Source organism: Meleagris gallopavo, chromosome 13 (assembly GCF_000146605.3).
Source record: "Meleagris gallopavo isolate NT-WF06-2002-E0010 breed Aviagen turkey brand Nicholas breeding stock chromosome 13, Turkey_5.1, whole genome shotgun sequence".
Classification (NCBI taxonomy): Eukaryota; Metazoa; Chordata; class Aves; order Galliformes; family Phasianidae; genus Meleagris; species Meleagris gallopavo.
The window spans coordinates 4,599,845-4,619,289 of NC_015023.2; the positions used below are offsets into that span (position 1 = coordinate 4,599,845).

Genomic DNA, 19,445 nt, shown 5'->3' on the forward strand with positions numbered 1-19,445 from the left:
TTCTGTCGCCAAGGACTCATCAAAATTTGAAAAAAAAAACCAGCAGAAAGAGCAGCAGTCTGAATGCTCACTTGGAAAAAACACATGCAGGCAGGGGAGTTTGTGGGGTCACAGCCACTCCCTAAAGAACTCCCAAACACGATGTGTGGGGGTTAGTTGCCAGAAAGGTTTCCTTGCACAGGTTCCTGCCTGAAGGTGTCGAGACCCGAACACAGCAGCACTGTGTGGCCATTCCAGCAGGGGTGGTTGGTTCAGGAAATCCAGCTGGCTGAAATTGGGTCTTTCTGCTCCTTCGAGCAGAACCTGGAACCCAGTCACTGTAAGAGAAACGCAAGAACTTTTTGGCACTCAGCAAAATCTCTGCTTTGCAGCTGGGCACATGAGTCAGAGGACGGTCCCCATAGCTGTTAGGAGTGAGAAGAACGTGCGTGCGTGGAACAAGAGAAACAAAACTGGAATGTTACCAGACCTACTCAAGCTGCTGGGGTTTCTCCATCAAAGGCAAACAGAGATGAAGGCATTTCTGTGATGAAATCCACATTAGCCCTCCACAATCCATGGGAAGGAAGAAGAGACACTGCCACAGCAGCCAGTCACAAAAGCAAAATAAAAGTTAGCAGGGAAATGTGATCTGTGAGTAAACTGAAAAGAAAGGATGGAAGGGCTCCAGTGGAAATGCGTGCTCCTGCCTGAGGCACAGCCAAGGAACACCACAAGCTGTGGAGCACACTGCTGACTCAGCACAACGTCCAGCCATCTGAAGGCAGCACAGTGAAGTGAGCCAGCTCCACAGTTCCAAGTTACTCAAATAGTTTTTATCCCAAGCAGAAGTTCTGGCTCTGCCACAGCCCAGGGCCTCTTCCATCTCACTACAACTGCAAAGCAGTTTTCCCTCAGCTTGGGATTTTTGGTTAACAAAGGAATGACAAGCACAGATGGACACAACCACAGCAGAGCTTTAAAGAGACACGTCTCAAACTAAAATCAGAGGCTCCTACTTCTGGCTGTTTCTGCTCCAAGCCTTGGATTTTTAACATCACTCTATGCTTACTGTTATTTCCACAGTGGACACAGAATGTAATTCCAAGAAACTCTTGCCGAGCCACCCCAGATGGGAGCACCGGAGGGGCTCTCCCAGTAACGCTGTGCACCTGGTGCAGCAAACAGCCAGGGCTGCTCTACACCGTACATCACACACAGAAATCATGGTGCAGCACACTGTATGAGAAAGAGCCTTTCCTGCCTCTGCACTTGCTCATAAAACCTCAGAGCAGCACTCAGTGCTGCATTCTTGAGACAGCAGCTGAAGGAGAGGCATGCAGGGAAACGGTACCAAACACTCAGTAGCACTGAGCAGCTCCCTTTGAAGGCGGTGCTGGGCTTCCTTTCCAGCAAGACCTGGCAGTGACAATGAACCATAAGCAGGTTCTTTGTTAACCTCTCAGACTCTCACAGCCCACAGCATGTTACACAATCTCCCTGTCGCTGTTCCATCAGCCAGAGCTTTCACAGCACTTCTGTGCAGCCCAGCACTGGGCTGGGCAATGGGCACAGTGCTGCTGGTGCTAGCTGTGTGTGGCTGCTGGGCACTGAGGGAAGCTTTGGTTCCTATTTCGTCAGAGCAGACTTGGTCTCCAGATAGTTGTCCTAAAAACAATCTGAGTGTTTTGGTGAGACGCTAAGAAAAACAGGATTTGAGAAAGGAAAAGCATTAACTCAAGACCAGATGGGCCTCTTCCTCTAACAGAAGAAGAAAAGGTCACACATGGCTTTTGTCATAGATGCAACACATAAGGTAAAAGCAGATGCCTTAGTGGTTTCATACATGAAGGCTCCTCCAGAGATACGAGACAGAAAGTAAGAGTGGCACCATGGCCTCTCAGCAGATCTGTTCCTTCCCCCATGAAAGCCCACAGAGGGACCATCTTCATGGCACATCCCCACAGCCTGCCTTCAGGCACGTGGCTGAGCTGCAGCCTGGCTGAGATCAGCTGGGGTGAGTGCGAGCTGCCAGAGCCTGCTTCCTGCCAGCCCCACAGTAACAGGCCATATGTGACACCTCCATATGCTGCCTCCAGCACTGCCCCAGGTGCCTGAGCACCACTGACAGCAGCATCCAGCGACTGTCCAGACCACCTGAATGGCTTGGCTGCAGTGCAAGCTGGCAACGCAGAAACACAGAAACACACACCAGAACAACCAGCGCTCAGCTCACTGCACCCAAGTCACTATTTTGTTTTCATCAGAGTTTCTGCCTTGAAGAATGTTTACTCAGCAGCAGGTTTCAGATAAACCAGTTTCTAGCACCTCAAAATGGGCTCAAGCAATCTTGTTTACTGACCAGCCTCTAGAAAGCAAGCAGCCCGGCTAGATTTCACACAATGCATGGCTTTCTTAGCCTGCAGGTCTTTGCTCGTTCACCCCCAACCCCAGACAGTGTCAGTGGCACTGGTGCTGTGGCTGGGGAAGGGCTTGGCCTACAGGGTATCAGGCAGCCTCCATGTTTGTTCTTTCTCTTAGAACCACCTTCCACATAAGTGCAAGACGTGCATGCCAGCAGGCTGAGCAAACCCATGCAACTGTCCCAACAGGTCTGTATAGATCCCAGCAGGCACTTCAGCAGGGACACCACACAATGTGGCCATCTGTTTGCAAGGATGGAGCTTTAATGATGAGAGATTCTCCAAAACCCAGATGGTAAAGAGCTACAGTGTTGATTAGTGAAGGGTGACAGATAGAGGCTGTCACACTTTGCTGTTTCAAAACTTCAGAAGTACTTCTGCTGCTATAATACAGCAGGTAATGCTATGATAGAATAACACTACCAGTAAATGTACTGCATGAATTTTCCTAATATTGCCATCTTTTCCACAGAAAAAAGATGAATTCTTTGTTCCATAGTGGAATAAAATTGGTTCAAAGCAGACACTAGAAATGCCAGTTTCATAACCCCAGGTTGTTACAGATACTCCCACCAAATCACAGAGCTTCTATATCTGCTTATTATTTGCCTGATTTGTAGAGCCGCACAGGCTCTTTTCTGTCATGCTCCCTTGCAATAAAGACAAAGCAGGTACAAAGAGAGATGCAAAATTTTATAGCAAGAGCCCAGTCCATGAAGCCAGACAGGAGCAGGAGGCCTGCAGAACTCCAACACACCCATGGAGTTTGTTTCCTGTCATGGAACTGTCAGAAGTGAGGCGATGATTTCCAAAATGGCATTTACATAACTCATATATATGGCAGAGCCACTGAGTTACAGGCTTCTAATATGTGACCACAGCAGGTTTATTCTATTTATATTCCCTAGGCATATTACCCTCATTAGAGTGGGATTTGTAATAGCTAGTGTAACTACCAGAGCAGGGCAGTCTTGCATAGTGTGGCCCTGTTGCTGAAAACCCACTCCTTCCATGAGCTTCAGCTTTTCAAGCATGCTGGCAATCACTAACAAAGCATTCAACGTTTTAGCTGACATTCTGTTTCTCTCCTCAGGGACACGCAATAACCAAAATCTAGCAAACGACTGTATCACAGCAGCAATTCTAAAATACATGCTTGTTATTTTACATATTACAATTTAGAGACAGACCCTGGTAAAACAGTGTTAATCCTCAACCAGTTTCAGCATCCTCACCACCCTGGAGAATCGTCTGGGAAATTCATGAATCATGCAGGGAATCCATGAGGACTGCAGCTCCTCTTCCACGTGGGTGATGGGGAGGAGACCTATCTTGGAAGCAAGCAGAGAATCCAGTCATTAAAGTGAGCGTGAGCCACAAAGCTCCCAAGAGACACACTTCCGAAGGCAGTTCAAGAGCCAGATGTGGTCATAGCAGCTGTTTTGACCAGACCAGACTGATCCACCTCCAGTAAAGCTCTGCCTCCCATCCAGCAGCACTTGAACTTCTCCCTCCCACTCCCCCAACAGAATGTCTCTCTTGTGTTTTGGAGGCTGAACTTTCCTGGAGCCAAACTCTGCAAAGCTACGATCGCTGGAATGTGTGCTGGAATGTGGAGAATACACTGTGCTCTAGGAAATCAGCATCTGGCAGAATGCTGAACTGAACAAACCTCACGCAATTGTATCTGCGAACTGACAGTTTGCTACAGTTTCGAGAAAAATAACATGACACACTTACATCAACTTTAGTTCTGTGACAACAGTTAAACATTCAAAGAGAAGCACAGGTCTGTTCAATCAGTATAGGGCTCAGGTAATCTCTCTGAGTAAAACCACTTTCCCTTCTGCAGAACTGAACAATGGCATGACAGTATTTTAATGTAAGTTCTACTGAACCTGAGTATGAGTGAGCTTTGTTTCTTGATAAATATTGTCTGTTTTTAGATTCTAGTGCCACGGATGCATTTTCTTATTGGTGCAAAGAATAAAAACATTTGGATTAATTCTGAAGTTGATACTGTAATTCTGAGAAAATGAAATATCCGGTTGCAACCAAGCAAGAGAGGTCAGGTTTTCCTCTGGTTTGCTTATGTGCTTATTTACACACTGGAAATTTTCAGGGAGGAAGGCTCCACTCCTGAAAAGGGATAACAGGCACAAAGGCAAGTGGGCAGGTCTTCCCCTCTTAAAGGAAAAAGATTTCATGCAGTGTGAAGTGTGCTGCACTGTTCTCAGAATGTGCTTTGGCAGCACATATGTCATGTTTTACTTGAGTAGCACATATATTGGCACAACACTACAGAAACTATATGTTAGACTGTGTTTGGCATAACACATATAAATAGCCTTAATAAAACAGAGCCACAAGTCACCTACCTGAAAATTGCTAGGGAAAGTGTAACAAGCACCCATAGACTGATATTTCTCTCTTATAGTCTCTTGCAAACCAGCTGCTGATTCTGGGGTAGTGTGTTTAATAGTCCTTTCTGGCCCTACCATTAATCTGCCTAATCACTTTTTGAACACATTTCTGTTTTGGCATCCAGAACATCCGGTGCCAATTTGCTCCACAATTCACTAGTGAAAAAGCACTTCCTTTTACCTCAATTGTTTCAATGGCTACACCCTGACTTTTATGCAGTGTTATTGCTCTTGCTGTTCTTCTGTGTGCTGTTCATAACCTTTACTAAAGTTCCCTCAATTGGTATCTTTTCCAGGTTGAACTATTTTATCAGTCTCTCTTTATACAGATGCACCTCCATACCACATCACCCTCTGAATCTTTTCTAGCACTACAATTGCTCTTTTGGGCTCAAAAAGGACTGATGAGAATGGGACAAGCAGACTTAAGATGTGGTTGTAAACTGGATCCATTCAGTGACATAGCAAGTTAACAGCTTTGTCCTTGGTTTCTTTCCTCGTCCATTCCAACCCTTCTATCTGTCTTCTGATCTGCTGATAATACAGCACTGAGCTTGTATTTTCAGAAATCTGTCCACAGTGACCTCAAACCCTTTCCTGGAAGGAAATAGGTCTTTCAGAGCTCAGCATTAGGACTATACAGTCAGGGTGATCTTTCTTCTCTGGGTGCTTTTCAATACTAAGCAGTATCCACCTTTCTACTGATGACTTGCTCAAGTTCAAGCTGGCAGTAGATGCAGACAGAAGACAGCAGACACTGGAGTACTGGGAGCAGATGATTTAACTGCACAGAAAGGCATTGAAATCCTACAGTTGTAACAGAGCTTATGTGTTCTTCCTTGACATGCCAGCACTGCACCTACACACAGCACGACTTTGTTTTCTGCTGTGGCAGTGTGCACATACAATATATTTAGGACAGGGGGGCACCAGCAGCACACAAACTCAGGCTCTTCAATTAAGACCAGCACAGCGCCCAGGTTTAACTTTGGTTCCAGTGGCACTGGGACCACATCCCCTGTGTTGGGTTAAGAAATGGTGGAAGCCATATACACTGGTGGATGTAAATGGAAACAAACTATTGCATAACACTGGGGCCACTCTGTTGAATGCTTGACATGATGGTGCTTTGCACGAATACTTGAGGTTCCCAAAAGTGTGCTAAAGCTAACCAAAAGAAGCGAGACAGCTTTGAAGTTCGCCTTAATTGTTGAGGTTGGTTAACTGATTTCCTGATTTTTATCTGAAGAAGCATCCAGTTTTGTTTTATTGCAGAACAATATAGAAGAGTTAAATCGCATATAGTACAAACACGTACCTTTGTCACAAGGCTACTTTGGCAGATTAATTAGTATCAGTGGAGCACTTTGAAGATGTAAAGAGCTACAGGAGTACTCCATTTTATCCTCATTGCTACTTATCATTAGCACTACAATACTGAGGCTCATCTTTGCCCTTTACTCAAGTGAGACATGCTGCAGCCGCTTTCAACAGTCCAAGTTCCAAAGAACCTGGGCTAGGGACACAAAAGACCGAAAGAAAGATCCAACTCAGCAGCAGCACAAGCTCCTGCAGAGTTAAACTTCAGAGAGGGAAGGAAGCCTCAAGTATGCAAACGGCTGCCAGGCAATTGAAGGCTGTTCGCTGCGGTTATGGAAAAAATATTTTCTATATAAATTCTTGGAGAGAATGCCAGGAAAAAGCAAGCAAAGCCCCTTTTATGGGAACCAACAAAAAAAGATTCAAGGTCCTGCTTTACCATCTCCCTCTTTAGTATTTTATTACAGATTTTGCTCCTGTACAAGCAATTAATAAACTGCAGTTTGGTAAAAAGTATGCTCTACTTTGGCATTCCTATAGATACTTCAGCAAGTCTTTAGTTCTAACACAATATTTGCTAAAGAGCTTTGTCCAGTCCCCTCCCTTCTGAACTAACCTGGAGCATTTGCTCTTGCACGCCATCTGTACCAAGCCCAACTACCACATTCAGCTGTTGCATCTTTTCTTCACTGCTCTATACGGAGCAAGTCTTCAATTTATGACTTTGGAAAATCTGTTAATACTGGGCTTAAAATTAACCTGGAAGGGCAAGGAAGAAAAATTAGATCCCCTCTAATTTTGGCCTAAAGATTCTTAGAGCTACAAAGATTTGAGTAAATGCAAACAGAAGTCTAAACTCAAAGGTGCCTGTCTTCATGCAGAAAACTTCCATCAGTATCTGAGATGCCAAAAATATTTCCCTCAGAGTGTTACTGTACACTGGCACAGTTAGCTGAGTGAGAACAATTTAAGCAGGAAATACACACAAATATCAGAAGAATGTGCTTACCTGGAATTCTAAAACCAAAATAGGTTTTATCCACTGACTCACATACTGCATCATGGCAGACGCCCATCTCCTGCAGCTCCAAAGGAATGTTGATCTGTGGGAGGCTGATTCTGCCTGCACTGGTTGATTCTCTGGCTAGAACATTATCTTTGCTGAAAGATCAGCAGCAAAATTAGATGAAATCACACCACTTTGAGAGGATCACAAAAGTACAGATACTGAAATGCCATGTCCTTACCAAATGTTCATGTTTGCCTAAATCTTTCTTGCTGCACAATCATCCAAAGAAATGAATGCTTTCATTTTTGCAGACTTCAGAATAATTTTTATGTATTTACCTCCTAGGCTCTTTTGGAATTCATAAATCATACTTAATGAGAAGTATTAGCTCAGACTTACTGCAATTATGTAATGAATGTTTGATTTCTGGCTTCCAGCCTGAAAAATACATAGATTTCTGTGATCTCTAGAAAGGTAAAGATGAAACCCCATGTGTTACTTAGGGGCTAATAGCTTTAGTTCACTGTAATATAAAGACTTTTTTTTTTTTAAAGCTTTCCAACTCTGATGAAGGTCTGCTATTCAATTAGTCTTGAGTAATATACATCAACTGGCCAAGCAGTGACAGCCTAAGAAGCTATTGCTTTCTCCACCAGATCTTTTACTCTGGGGCAAAAATGCATTGCTTTTATATTACCAGTAGCCACCATCTGGCTGTGCTGTTGCTTCTAACCTGCTAGTATAGACAGAGTTTAGTGAGTCCTACCACTGCATCTGTGTAGCATAAACCCCACAGATCTGCCCATATTTCACTAATTATTGCTACTGAAGCTGCTGCAATACAAAAATGGAAAGACAGAAAAATTTGGCATAATTTTTGACTAAATTATTTGAATTGGTATACATTATATATGGCTGGAAATAGGTACGTGAAAGCACCAAAACAGTAATCAAAAAAGAAGCCTACATTGATAATGAGGGATCCCATTTCATCAAGTTGAGGAATGTGCAGTTCCTACTGAGCCCAACAGAAGACCCTACTCTGATAAGATCACAGCACAAGCATCTTGTTCAGATGAAACACTGCATTCTGACACAAGGACAATGGCAGAGGTTATAGCAAATCACGCATGCCATTCCTTCTTCTGTTAGCCCCTCAGAGTAACAGGATAACAGGAAAGCTAACAGAAAGACAAAAGCTAGCAGTGAATCATTATCAAAGATATTCTAAGGGATATAAAAAAAATAATTCATCTTTGGGCAATCAAGAAGAATCCAAGAGATGAATTGAGGACTTGACTTATCTTTCATGTTAAATGCAAGCAATCCCAGTCAGATCATTTGAACAGATTTGTCATGAGAGTATGACTGTCTAAAATCAATTTGCTTAGTGACTTTGAATAATACAATCACCATTCCCTTCCACAAGATCTTTCTCTGAGTTTATAACAAATTTCCTATACACCAACTAAAAAGAAGAAAAGATATATTAACCATCATCAACTAGTCAATGATGATGTTTAGTCACCAAATTGCTGTTATCTGAAATACAAACTCAGTAACTTTTTATATTACGTGTATTTAATAGAATGTGTCTTCCAAAGAAGAGCTAACCTAGCACACCTGAGTCCTCTGGAGCATGAGCTTTTCTTCCTAAGAAAGAGATGGGTGTTATCAGGAGTAGGAGAATGCAGCCATTCCAACTCACCCATGTCATGATGTACTGAAGCACATATGGAAGGAACACTGGGGTGTAAACTGTAAAAGGGAAATGCAGTTCTGCTAGAGCACAGTGGCCTATAATCAGACTATGGTAGATGGTATCACACCACTAGAAAAATTTCAAACAACATGCTAAGAAATAGTCAAATAATAATAAATAATAACTCAGTGCTGATACTATCACACCCCATTTTTTCTGTAAGTAATTGTCATGTCTCACAGCCCTCCACCAGGAACTTGGTATTGTCACTGCCATCTCACCTTGAAGCATCTCACTGGGGGAGCTGAATTACTGATCAAATCATCCAGCAAATTATTGCCGTAGCAGATTAATCAGCTTTCTTAAGCTGCTCTAAGTCAACCTCTCCAAACCACTCTGTTGTTCAAAGTGAGAAGGTAATTACAGCACAGGCAGGGAAGAACCTTGCATCTAGAGGAAGTACAGCTACTATTTTTCCCTCCAGGTCAGAAACTCTATACAGACAGATATTCAGCACTCCTTCCTGTCAGCAGCTCACAAGTTGCATTTCAAAGAAAGATGGAGACTCAGGTTTGTGCACATCTTTCACCAGCAAAGCCCCACACAGCTGCAGGTGTGCAATCCTGGAAGAACAGGGACCTGTCCTTAGGAAACTGCCAATGTAATGCTCATCTGTGTTACTTTGCATACCAGAGTAAAAGGTTATTGCTGACGTGGCAACTAAACAATCAGAGCTAAGAGCCACCAGACCCCACTCTGTGAGGACACACATACCCTGCAGAACCTCAAGTTTGAGGTTCAAAATAGCTTTACCTTGTGCGCAGACTGAAATTGCTGTCTAGGTTCTCATTTCCAGCTGTAAACTCAAGATCAGTAAATTAGCATCTTGTCTCCTAAGTTACTGAGTCATAGGGTCATAGAACAGTTTGGGTTCTATTTGTTCTTCGTTAACTAGGTAGTAGGGTAATAAACTTTATGGTGTGTCAGCTTTTGGGGACTGGAATCTGCTTTGGCTAGAACAAAAAATATGACACGTTTATGATAAATTAAATGTTGAACTTTAGTCATTGTACCTACTGAAGATTAAGTGAAGATGATACTCCAATGTCCTTGTGATGTGAAAAACACAAGTCATTTTAAACAAAGGGATTAGAGCACCCTGAGTTTACTGGGTGCTGTCACATTTTCCATACGTTATTAACCAACTAATACATAAATTAGCTCATTCAGAGTTAGAGGAAGTTAGTGAATATTTAAGCAGTTCTCCAGCACACAACTTAATGCCTGTCATTCATCTAGCTCCTGCCATCCCTGTTTGTTAAATTTGTTGCCTGTTTGAACTGATTTTGATTTTAGCAATAAAAGGAGCTTGTTTTTTTGCTTTTTTGCTGTGCAAACACAGATTCTATCAGTAAATTTTATGTGATTTTTTAGAGGACCAAACTGAACAAATTTAGCAAACCTAGACAAGACACTGCAATCTGCTGTGAGCTATTCTAGAATTCATAAAGGGAAAAACTAACACAAGTCTCACAACACTGATGCACAAAAGAGGGCTGCACCACAAGCCTTTCCCAAAGCAGCATTCAGTCAAGGGAGGCTCTCAGTGTAAAACAGTTTTTTAGTACCACTGTTCCTGTTTGATGACTCACCTGGCAATGTAGCAGCATAGAAGTTTTGGGAAGTTCTCATAGTCTGCCCAGCCTTCGGTATCTCTACATTGCTTTGCAACTTATTTGGATTTCACAGCAAATACTTGCCTTGCAATGCAAATCTATGAAGCACTGCCACAACAAAAAACACGAACTGTCCTCCTTCTGCTGACTACATATTTTCTTCTACAGTGAAAACTGTCATGCAGCTGCAGCAAAAACTTGTGCAGTCACAGCCCACTTATGATAATGATCATTTAAAAAAGCCTCTTTGCAGGGGAATGTACATGAGTTATAGTCATAGGTGGATTGATATTTGTAATCTAACACAATTTCATTTACCCCGACTTTTCACAGAAAAACATAGCTGTGTTATCCACAGAGGCAGCCCTGATGGCTGAATTTAAGAATTAATCTACTTGCCACTAGATGGCAGATCTCAATTACTAATCTATGTTGGAATTCATAGTTGCCATTAAATAATAAAGCAAGTAAATAAAAATAGTCTCTCTTTGCTAACATAACTATTTATAATCATGTTTGCTTTCCATTTTTAAACCAGACAGTTAGAAAAAAAAATCTAAAAATACACTATCTGCCAGTGAAAATCTAGCTTGATTCTGTCACATCTACAACCAAACCAAATTAATAATAAAATCCATCACAGATGGATTATTTATGTAAGTATGTACATCTCCCCGCAGTGACAATTCTAGTTGCTTCCTAAAACTGCTGGCAACTGCTTTACTTTGTTTCCCAGGTGATGGCTCTATCTCATACTTATCCTGGACACTGCAACTGGATGGATTTCATTAGATACTATCCCCTGCCTGTAGCTGTTTCCAGTAACATGGGATACAGTGGCAGACAGCCACATTGGTACCAAAGAAGAGTAACAGAGGGATATTAATACATTCTTGAGCAGTTCTTTACGATCAAATCTGCTGAAAAGTTATTTAATGCCCAAATCCTCTGATAAACCTAAAAGACAAATATTGTGGTGATCTTAACACAACAGAACAGGGCTGCACTCAACTGCTTCAAAACAGTGTGCAAACCTTGTCACAACCATGTTGCTACCACTCTGAAAATAGGGACATGCCTCCACCCAAGAAGGTCCGTGTACATCAAACCTAATAAATAGTTTCCTGATTGCCTTGAAATAAAGAGTGAAAAATTGGCTGAGATACTAAGTGCCCACTTCTTCAATCAATTCCTTTCCTCTAAAACAAAACAGAGACTACTGTGATGCTTTTTAGGATTTTTTTTTTAAATGGAAACAGAATATTCAGAATCAGATGAGAAATGAAAGCTACAGTGACAATCCTAATCCTACTAATTGCTGCATCAGAGAATCACAGTTGTCAAAGTAAAATTCAACAAAATCTAGAAACCAGGCCCCAAAAGGTTTACTCTTCATACTTTATCTCTGCACTTAGCTCTCTGACTAAGAACCTTTCGACAGCTCTTGCCAGCAGAAACTTAAGGTCACCACTTCCCATGACAAGTACAGTCAGCTGAAAAATATCAATCCAGTCTAGATTCCTGACTATTGCGATGGCTTCATTGCAGAGTTTCTGCTGCTCGGCAGGAGGTAGCTCCATTAAAATCTCAGGGACTGGCTTGAACTGTCCACTGGTCATCCAGGCACCAAGCAGTCCACCAAGCGCTCCTCCTAGAAAATGAAGAGAGATGTTACTCCCTACTATTCGACCAGAAATTCTAGAGGGACTTTCATCAATAGAGTTCACCTCCTCATTAGAAATCAACGCAGAGTTGAGTGAACAAGGCATATCTATTTTCAGTGGGGTGATGCAACATGTGACTTCAGTGACAGGGCACCTTTTAAACCATACATACAACACTGCTTAGTTCAACAGATACAGAGGATACAAGTCTTTGCTATGGGACTCTGGCTTCTCTCTAATGTTTAGAAAGAATTCAGTGTGGGGAGGAAAGACATTTAAGGAGTTCACCGAGACATGGATAGAGAGCAGCCTTAAAATACAGAAATAAACATCGTTTTGCTGCTCTTCTCCATCCCGTGCGTCTGCAAACATTGCCTCACATTCCTGACACTGCCTCAAGTCCTCCCATCTCCACTCCTTTCCACCATGATGGAGCAAAGCTCTCAGCCTGAGACTTTCTCTCAGTTATGTGCCACACATCTGGCACTGGCATGCCTTAGCAGATGGGAACCAGCACTCTGCCCACCTAAAGCAAACGAACATCTAACAGCTGGTTTGAAGGGCTCCAAGGAGTCAACACCTAAGCCACTAATGTGCATACGGCTTCTTCTCAGAAAAAGCAGTTTTAAGTCACCAAGGTCACTGTCATTCTAAAAGGGAACACTGACACAGGCATTATGATGCACCACTTGTTCAAAACACTCTTCTGAAAGAACAAAATGCAAAACAGCATCTTGTTAAAGCTCACTTGAATGAAATCTTGCCAATACTCACCCCTTCACTTCAAATCATCCCAACTAAATAAACTTCTGCTGCTTTTTTTTTTACAGTCAGTGAGTCAACCACACTTCATACGCCCAAAGCAAAGACACTTACCTACAGCAAGCCCAGGTGGACCTCCAAGCAAACCCCCAACAAAGGCGGTTGTAATGGTCACTATCCCTCCTCGAAAAGTGTGCTTCACAGCAGCTTTCATTTCCTTCTCCCGAGCAACACGGCAAAGCAGTTGCATCATTTGATCCACACGGATGGGCATCTTGGCTGGTTAAGGTCCTGAAAAAGATGTTTGACTACTGCAACAGGAATAAAACCTGTTGCTTACAGCTCTGGAGTCAGTGAGACTGAAAATACACTGCCACAGTCACTGTGGATCAAAAAGAAATTACTTTCTCTTTCATTTCTGGGAAATCATAAGCTAACAGTTTCCCAGATTTTTTTGCTGGCAAAAGATGATGTTTATGGCAATTGTAAGCGAAGCCACACAATAGAGCAGAGGACTCTGTAGTTTGGATGAACTCAGAAAAATGCGCAAGGGTAAACTACAGCAGTGAAAAATGTAAGAAAGTCTCCATCCAGTTCTATAGTACATCCCTTTGCCTCAAGAAATTGCTGGTGTTATTCAGCCTTGGGTACGGCTCCGGGACAGAGACCACACAGAACCTCAATCAAACATATCTGGTGGATTGTAGTTTACATACCTGCTATATATCTTCTCTATGTCCTACCTCTTGCCATAAATTAGGTACTTCTCACAACTTGTTTCTTTTCCACATCTTCTTCCATGCTTAAAACAGTTCATGCACTCTAAAGCCAAACACAGACCATTGTGATGCTTCTTAGGAATATTTTAATGAAAACAAAGGACCAGATGTTCAGAATCAGTTGAGAAACAAATGCTAAAATGACTATCCTAAACATATAAAAATGTCAGACTTGCCCTTCTTCCTCACTCCCCTTTTTTAACCAGTCTCCTTGCCACACATTCCAGTTCTAGAATATCAGGAACTACTAATTCTGTAGGCTCTATTATACCTGTTCTTCTAAGTTCCTCCAAACAGGTATTGGCTTCTCTTCTTACAGAAACGAATTCCCAAGAATTACAATAAAAACGTGACAAAAAAAATCAAGAAAGGCTTGAGGTTTGTGAGTTCACAGTAGAAATAATTTCTTGCAATTTTCCCTTGTAATACTCAGATGCCAGGTAAAATCCTTCAAAGTGCCCTCGACACTTCGGCATTCATGCCATACACAGAAGAAATTTAAAGCACTTCAACAAACAGGATTACATCTCCTAAATAAAATACAAGGGCTTTGAAAATTTTACCTAGTGCTACATTATATGGCAAGAGAACCAGAATTCCCTTCAGTGATCTTGAATTCAATCCCACTACACAGTACTTCAAATAACACAGCAAGGCAGTGACAGGATAATACAATAAACCAATAATAACTTCTGTTAAAAAAAAAAAGAAAGAAAAGCAAGGTAATACTTAGATCTGCCTACATTTGTAACTAGTAAAGCTAACTAACAATTGATACATTGAAGAATCACAACTGTCAGAGTAAAATTCACTACAATCTAAAAACACTCTCTGGGAAGATTTATTCCCCATACTTTATCTCTGCACTTAGCTCTCTGGTGAGGTAATTTATCACCACTCCTGCCAACTGCTGCTGGAGATGACCACTTCCCATGACAAGTGCAGTCAGCTGAGCGATATCAGTCCAGTCTAGATTCCTGACTATTGCGATGGCTTCATCGAAGAGTTTCTGCTGCTCGGCAGGAGGTAGCTCCATTAAAATCTGAGGGACCGGCTTGAACTGTCCACTGGTCATCCAGGCACCAAGCAGTCCACCAAGCGCTCCTCCTAGAAAATGAAGAGAGATGTTACTCCCTATAGTTAGACCCAAAATTCTAGAGAGATGTTCATCATTAGTGTCTACCTCCTCATTAGAAATCAGTGCAGAGTTGAATGAACAAGGCATATCCTCTTTCAATTGGTGAATGACGATCAAGTACCAAGAAGAGTTTTTACAGCTTTTTACATCAACAAAGGAACTCAACACAATGAAAGCTAACAGTTTCAAACTCAAAGTCAGAAATCAAACAACATTCCTTATGGTACTGGTCTCTTTAGGACAAGCTCTGCTGTTATATGAATTCCACACTATGGAAAACACACTGTTAACAACTGCCTTGTCAGGGACCATTAACACAGAATCTTTTACTCCAGACCCCCAGTATGACTCCAGCATACAGCTTCTGTAGAGATGCACGTTGCAGCTTCCTACACCCATGAAGACCAAACTTCAGAAGGTGTTCACAGAGACTAAGTTCATCAACTTATAACAGCTAGTTCAAAAGACTCCAAAGAGTATATACCTAAGCCTCTAATCTGTGTATGGTTTCCTGTTCTCAGAAAAAGGAGTTTTAAGTCACTGAGGTCACCATCATCTTAAAAGGGAACACCAACACAATAATTATCAGAGAATCACAGAATTCTAGGGGCTAAAAGGGACCTCTAGAGATCATCAAGTCCAACCCCTCTGCCAAAGCAGGCTCCCTACAGCAGGTTACACAGGTAGGTTTCCAGGCAGGTCCTTAATATGTCCAGAGAAGGAGACTCTACAGCCTCTCTGTGCAGCCTGTTCCAGTGCTCCGTCACCCCTGCCGTGAAGAAGTTCTTACGCATATTGGCATGCAACTTCCTATGCTCCAGTTTATAGGCATTTCCCCTTGTTCTGTCCCCATAGACTGCTGAAAAGAGGTTGGCCATGTCCATTGACTCCCACACTTAAGATATTTATAAACATTAATCAGATCCCCCCTCAGTCTTCTTTTCTCAAGGCTGAACAGACCCAGCTTGCTCAGCCTTCAGTACTTGCTGAGGGTGGACACTATCCTCTCCTCAAGGCCGTCAGTGAAGATATGGAACAAGACTGGACACAGCACCAACCCCTGGGGAGCACCACTAGTCAAAGATCTCCAACTGGACTCTGAGCTGCTGATCATCACCCTCTGAACTCAGAGGAGTGAGCACCATTACGATGCACCACTTCTTATAAACACTCTTCTGAAAGACTGAAATGCAAAATGGCATGTTATTAAAGCTCACTTGAATGAAATCTTGCCAATACACTCAACCCCACTAAGCAGACCTGCTGCTTTCTTCACTCGATGAGCTAACCACAAGTCTTACCCTAAAGCAAACACACTTACCTACAGCGATGCCAGGTGGACCTCCAACCAAACCCCCAACAAATGCAGTTGCACCTGCCAGGAGTGCTCCTCTACCAGAGTGTTTGACAGCTGCTGTCATTCCCTTCTCCTGAGAAACACTGCAAAGCAGTTGCACCATTTGATCCACACGGATGGGCATCTTGGCTGGTTAAGGACCTGAAAAAGATGTTTAAGTTGGGTACTGCAGTGGGGACGAAATCTTGCTGCTTATAGCTCTGCAGCTGGTAAGACAAATAAGGCACAGTCATTATGGAAAAACAAAAAATTATCTTCTAATTTTTCTCTAGAAAACCAAAAAGTTTATGGTCAACAAACCTAAATGAAACCATAGAATAGAGCAGAGGACTTTGTTGTTTGGATGAGCTCAGAAGAACGAGCAAGGGCAAATTACAGCAATGAAAAATGTAAGAAAGTTTCCATCCAGTTCTGGAGTACATTCCCCTTGCCTCAAGCAATTGCTGGCCTTATTCTGCCTTGGGTATGGCCCCAGGACAAAGATCAAGCAGAACTTCATCTAAACATAACCTGTAGACTGTAGTTTGCATATCTGCTATATACCTTCTCTTTGTCCTAGTTTTTGCAGTAAATTAGTTACTTCTTGTTACATCTCACTTCTTTTCCTAATTTTCTTCCATGTTAAAGAACTTCGACGCCAGCTTCAGATGGCTGAAGACTGGGATGCTTAAACCAAAGGTTGTCCACAGTGGGCAGGAAGATCCAGGAGGAGGGAAACAGACTTCAAAAAGGCTTGGAGGTGACAGCTGAGATTGGGAACCTATGGGAGGCTCTGGAGGTACAGAATCAGAAACACAGGGTGTCTGTGAATGGCAGGATGGGACTTCAACCAGACAAGAAACACAACTCTCATTTGTAGAAGAGGCAGAGGTGGGAAAGGAACAATAGGAAAGAACAGACATGGCAGGAGGATTTCTTCCTCGGAAAATCTCGTCCAGCAGGGCATGAGCTGACAACTTTACAGGGCATTTTCTTTTCCCAGCTGAAATAACTGCATACTAAATATTAAAGAATAACCGTGTCTCTGTACAGTTGGTGACAGCAAGTGTAGTGAGCGAGGCGAGAAGCTACAGGAAATGGCAGAATAGCTTTGAGTATTAAAAAAAAAAAATTACTGAAGGCTGCCCTGAAAAAGATCGTATTCCTATTTCTGCACCCAATGTTTACATACTATTGAGCCAGGAACAAAAAGCACACCTTTTGGTAACTACTTCAACTTTTCCAGAAATCCATATATTCCCATCTAGGAGAGGTTATTTGCAAAAATCCTGACCTCCAACAAATGCAGCTCTGATTAAACACAGCTTTTCACATTACCAGGCAATGAAAAGCACAGCTTTGGCTTTGAGAGCACTACAGCCAAAGGATACTTTCCACTTTTGCAACTATTCTAAATGGCAGGAACACAGAGATAACAAAAATAATACCCTCCCCTCACATTGTGAAAGTCATCCCGACAACAGTGAAATACCAATTCAGAACACTGAGATCAGAGAAACTGCCATGAACAGAAATTAAGACTTTCAGCCCAAACAAGCTCATGAAGTGTTCAGTGTGAGAGCTGAAAGGACTCAGCACAGAACAACAGCACGCTTGTTTGTGACACAAATACCTTCAATGCCTTTCATTCTGCACAACAAAGAAGGAAAGGTGTTGCTGGAAAAAATAAAACAATGCACACAACATGACTAAAAATATAATCACAAATACACAGGAGGCACAGAGTTATTGCTGTACTTGTAACTTTGATACTACACAGTAGCTGAGTGTCTGATTTTTCAGTCTCAAAACAGCACAGCACGTATCATACCTTGGCAGCTCAAACCAAGTCATTTTCAAGCATTCCTACAACACATCTCCTCTCTGCAAAGTGAAAGTGAAGCATTTCACAATAAAAATTATCTACTGTGAAAATGAAACAGAAATAAAATGGCTGACTCCAAGCCATCTCTGTCTTTGTGGTATCCAAGCATGGTTAACTCTGAACAAAACTGTGCTCTTTGAGAAAGGCACCAAGAATGATCCACAGCTCCAGAGATACACACTCAGAAATCCTTCAGACAGTCACCTCCTCTCGCTGCTTCATTCATCTTCCTAAAGCCAGCCTAAAGCAAACACCTCAGTTCTTCATTGTACCATAGGTGAGTGGGGGTGCTCTCAGGCTTCGGACACAGCAGCGCATGACAGTAACAGTGCGTGCTGGTTGGTGACACACTGATCCGCTGCTTCATTCACAGAAGTTCAAGCTCAAAGCATTAAAAAACAGCTGTACTGTTCTTCCTTGAGCGGTAAGGAAACAAAGACCAAAATGTGCCAATGGTACAACTCATCCTACTAATCTTGGCAATGGTGATGTTGAAAACTGAGAAGAATAAGCATTTGTATTTAGTTTGCTTAAGAATAGGTGAGCTGCTTTCCATTTAGAATGACACTGACATGAGAAATGAGAGGACAACTGCTGCAGAACACAGTTCTTGCTCTCTAGGAGAAGAAAATGAATGCGTGAACACCCTGCTCCACCTTAGCAGGATCTCAGGCTAAACCAACAGCCTGCATGCTGAAACACATTTACTTCTTCTCTTTGGGCTAAATCTAGGGAACTCTTGTGAAGATAAGGAGGGCAGAGCTGCCGTTGCAGCATAATGCAACCCCCCTAGAAGTTACAAGGTCACAGCGAGGAAGGCTTCGAGCCTTCCCAAGGATGACTGCTAGCCTTCATCCAACGACCACTAGACAGAGTCCAGAGAGCCCTTCCATCATTTTGGAGTGCACATGCAAGAGGGTGGAGCAATATAAGCTCCCGGGAACTCAATGCCTATGTAACCCATTTTGGGGAAATGTGATGAAAATGCAGACAGCTGCGTGCCCTGCTCGCTGTGTATGGCTGAGTCCCCATGCACCAGGCACTGTGTTGAAGGAATACCTGCCTGACACAGCTCATGGCATGTCAAGTTATTCTGTCGGATTTCTTGGCTTCAACGCGAAATGCTGCTTAGTGAGCAAACAAACCCAGAGCTGAATTCTGTAGTATGCAGAAGCTGGCTAAGCTCATAAGACTCTGTGAAAGCCCAGCCACGAGCACTTCATATCTTAAAAACAAGTCGGATCCACCCAATTTCTCTTTCAATTTATAAACCGCACGGATCCTTCTTTCGATCCCCGGCAAGGAGCGGCCCATCGGACACCACACCCGCACGGCTGCAGCCAGGCGCA

The 19,445-nt window shown here is 42.6% G+C and overlaps 3 protein-coding genes across 5 annotated transcripts in view; all 3 read right to left on the reverse strand.

Moving 5' to 3' along the window:
• LOC100539001 (uncharacterized protein F13E9.13, mitochondrial-like) overlaps window positions 1-7,403 on the reverse strand; it is a 19,599-nt gene extending 12,196 nt beyond the window's left edge. Inside the window, exons 1-2 of the mRNA XM_031555395.1 lie at window positions 7,393-7,403; window positions 7,155-7,306 (exon numbers count right to left, since the gene is read on the reverse strand). Of these exons, the coding sequence (XP_031411255.1) occupies window positions 7,155-7,306; window positions 7,393-7,403 (163 nt within the window). The remainder of the gene's footprint in view (window positions 1-7,154; window positions 7,307-7,392) is intronic.
• A 4,357-nt stretch (window positions 7,404-11,760) lies between these two features.
• LOC109369771 (protein C19orf12 homolog) lies at window positions 11,761-13,799 on the reverse strand. 3 transcript variants are annotated; one of them, XM_019619739.2, is made up of 3 exons: window positions 13,702-13,799; window positions 13,073-13,249; window positions 11,761-12,183 (listed from the first exon to the last, which is right to left on the reverse strand). In XM_019619739.2, the coding sequence occupies exons 2-3, from the start codon at window positions 13,230-13,232 to the stop codon at window positions 11,918-11,920; spliced, it is 426 nt and encodes a 141-aa protein (XP_019475284.1). In that variant the 5' UTR covers window positions 13,233-13,249; window positions 13,702-13,799; the 3' UTR covers window positions 11,761-11,917. The 3 variants fall into 3 exon arrangements, with proteins under 3 accessions (XP_019475284.1, XP_019475283.1, XP_019475285.1); XM_019619738.2 differs by having other exon boundaries at window positions 13,675-13,773; XM_019619740.2 differs by lacking the exons at window positions 13,073-13,249; window positions 13,702-13,799 and adding an exon at window positions 12,723-13,026.
• Window positions 13,800-13,806: 7 nt separating this feature from the next.
• On the reverse strand, window positions 13,807-16,979 carry LOC100538849 (protein C19orf12 homolog). The gene is made up of 3 exons (XM_003209783.4): window positions 16,776-16,979; window positions 16,197-16,373; window positions 13,807-14,844 (listed from the first exon to the last, which is right to left on the reverse strand). The coding sequence occupies exons 2-3, from the start codon at window positions 16,354-16,356 to the stop codon at window positions 14,579-14,581; spliced, it is 426 nt and encodes a 141-aa protein (XP_003209831.1). The 5' UTR covers window positions 16,357-16,373; window positions 16,776-16,979; the 3' UTR covers window positions 13,807-14,578.
• Window positions 16,980-19,445: the final 2,466 nt, after the last annotated feature.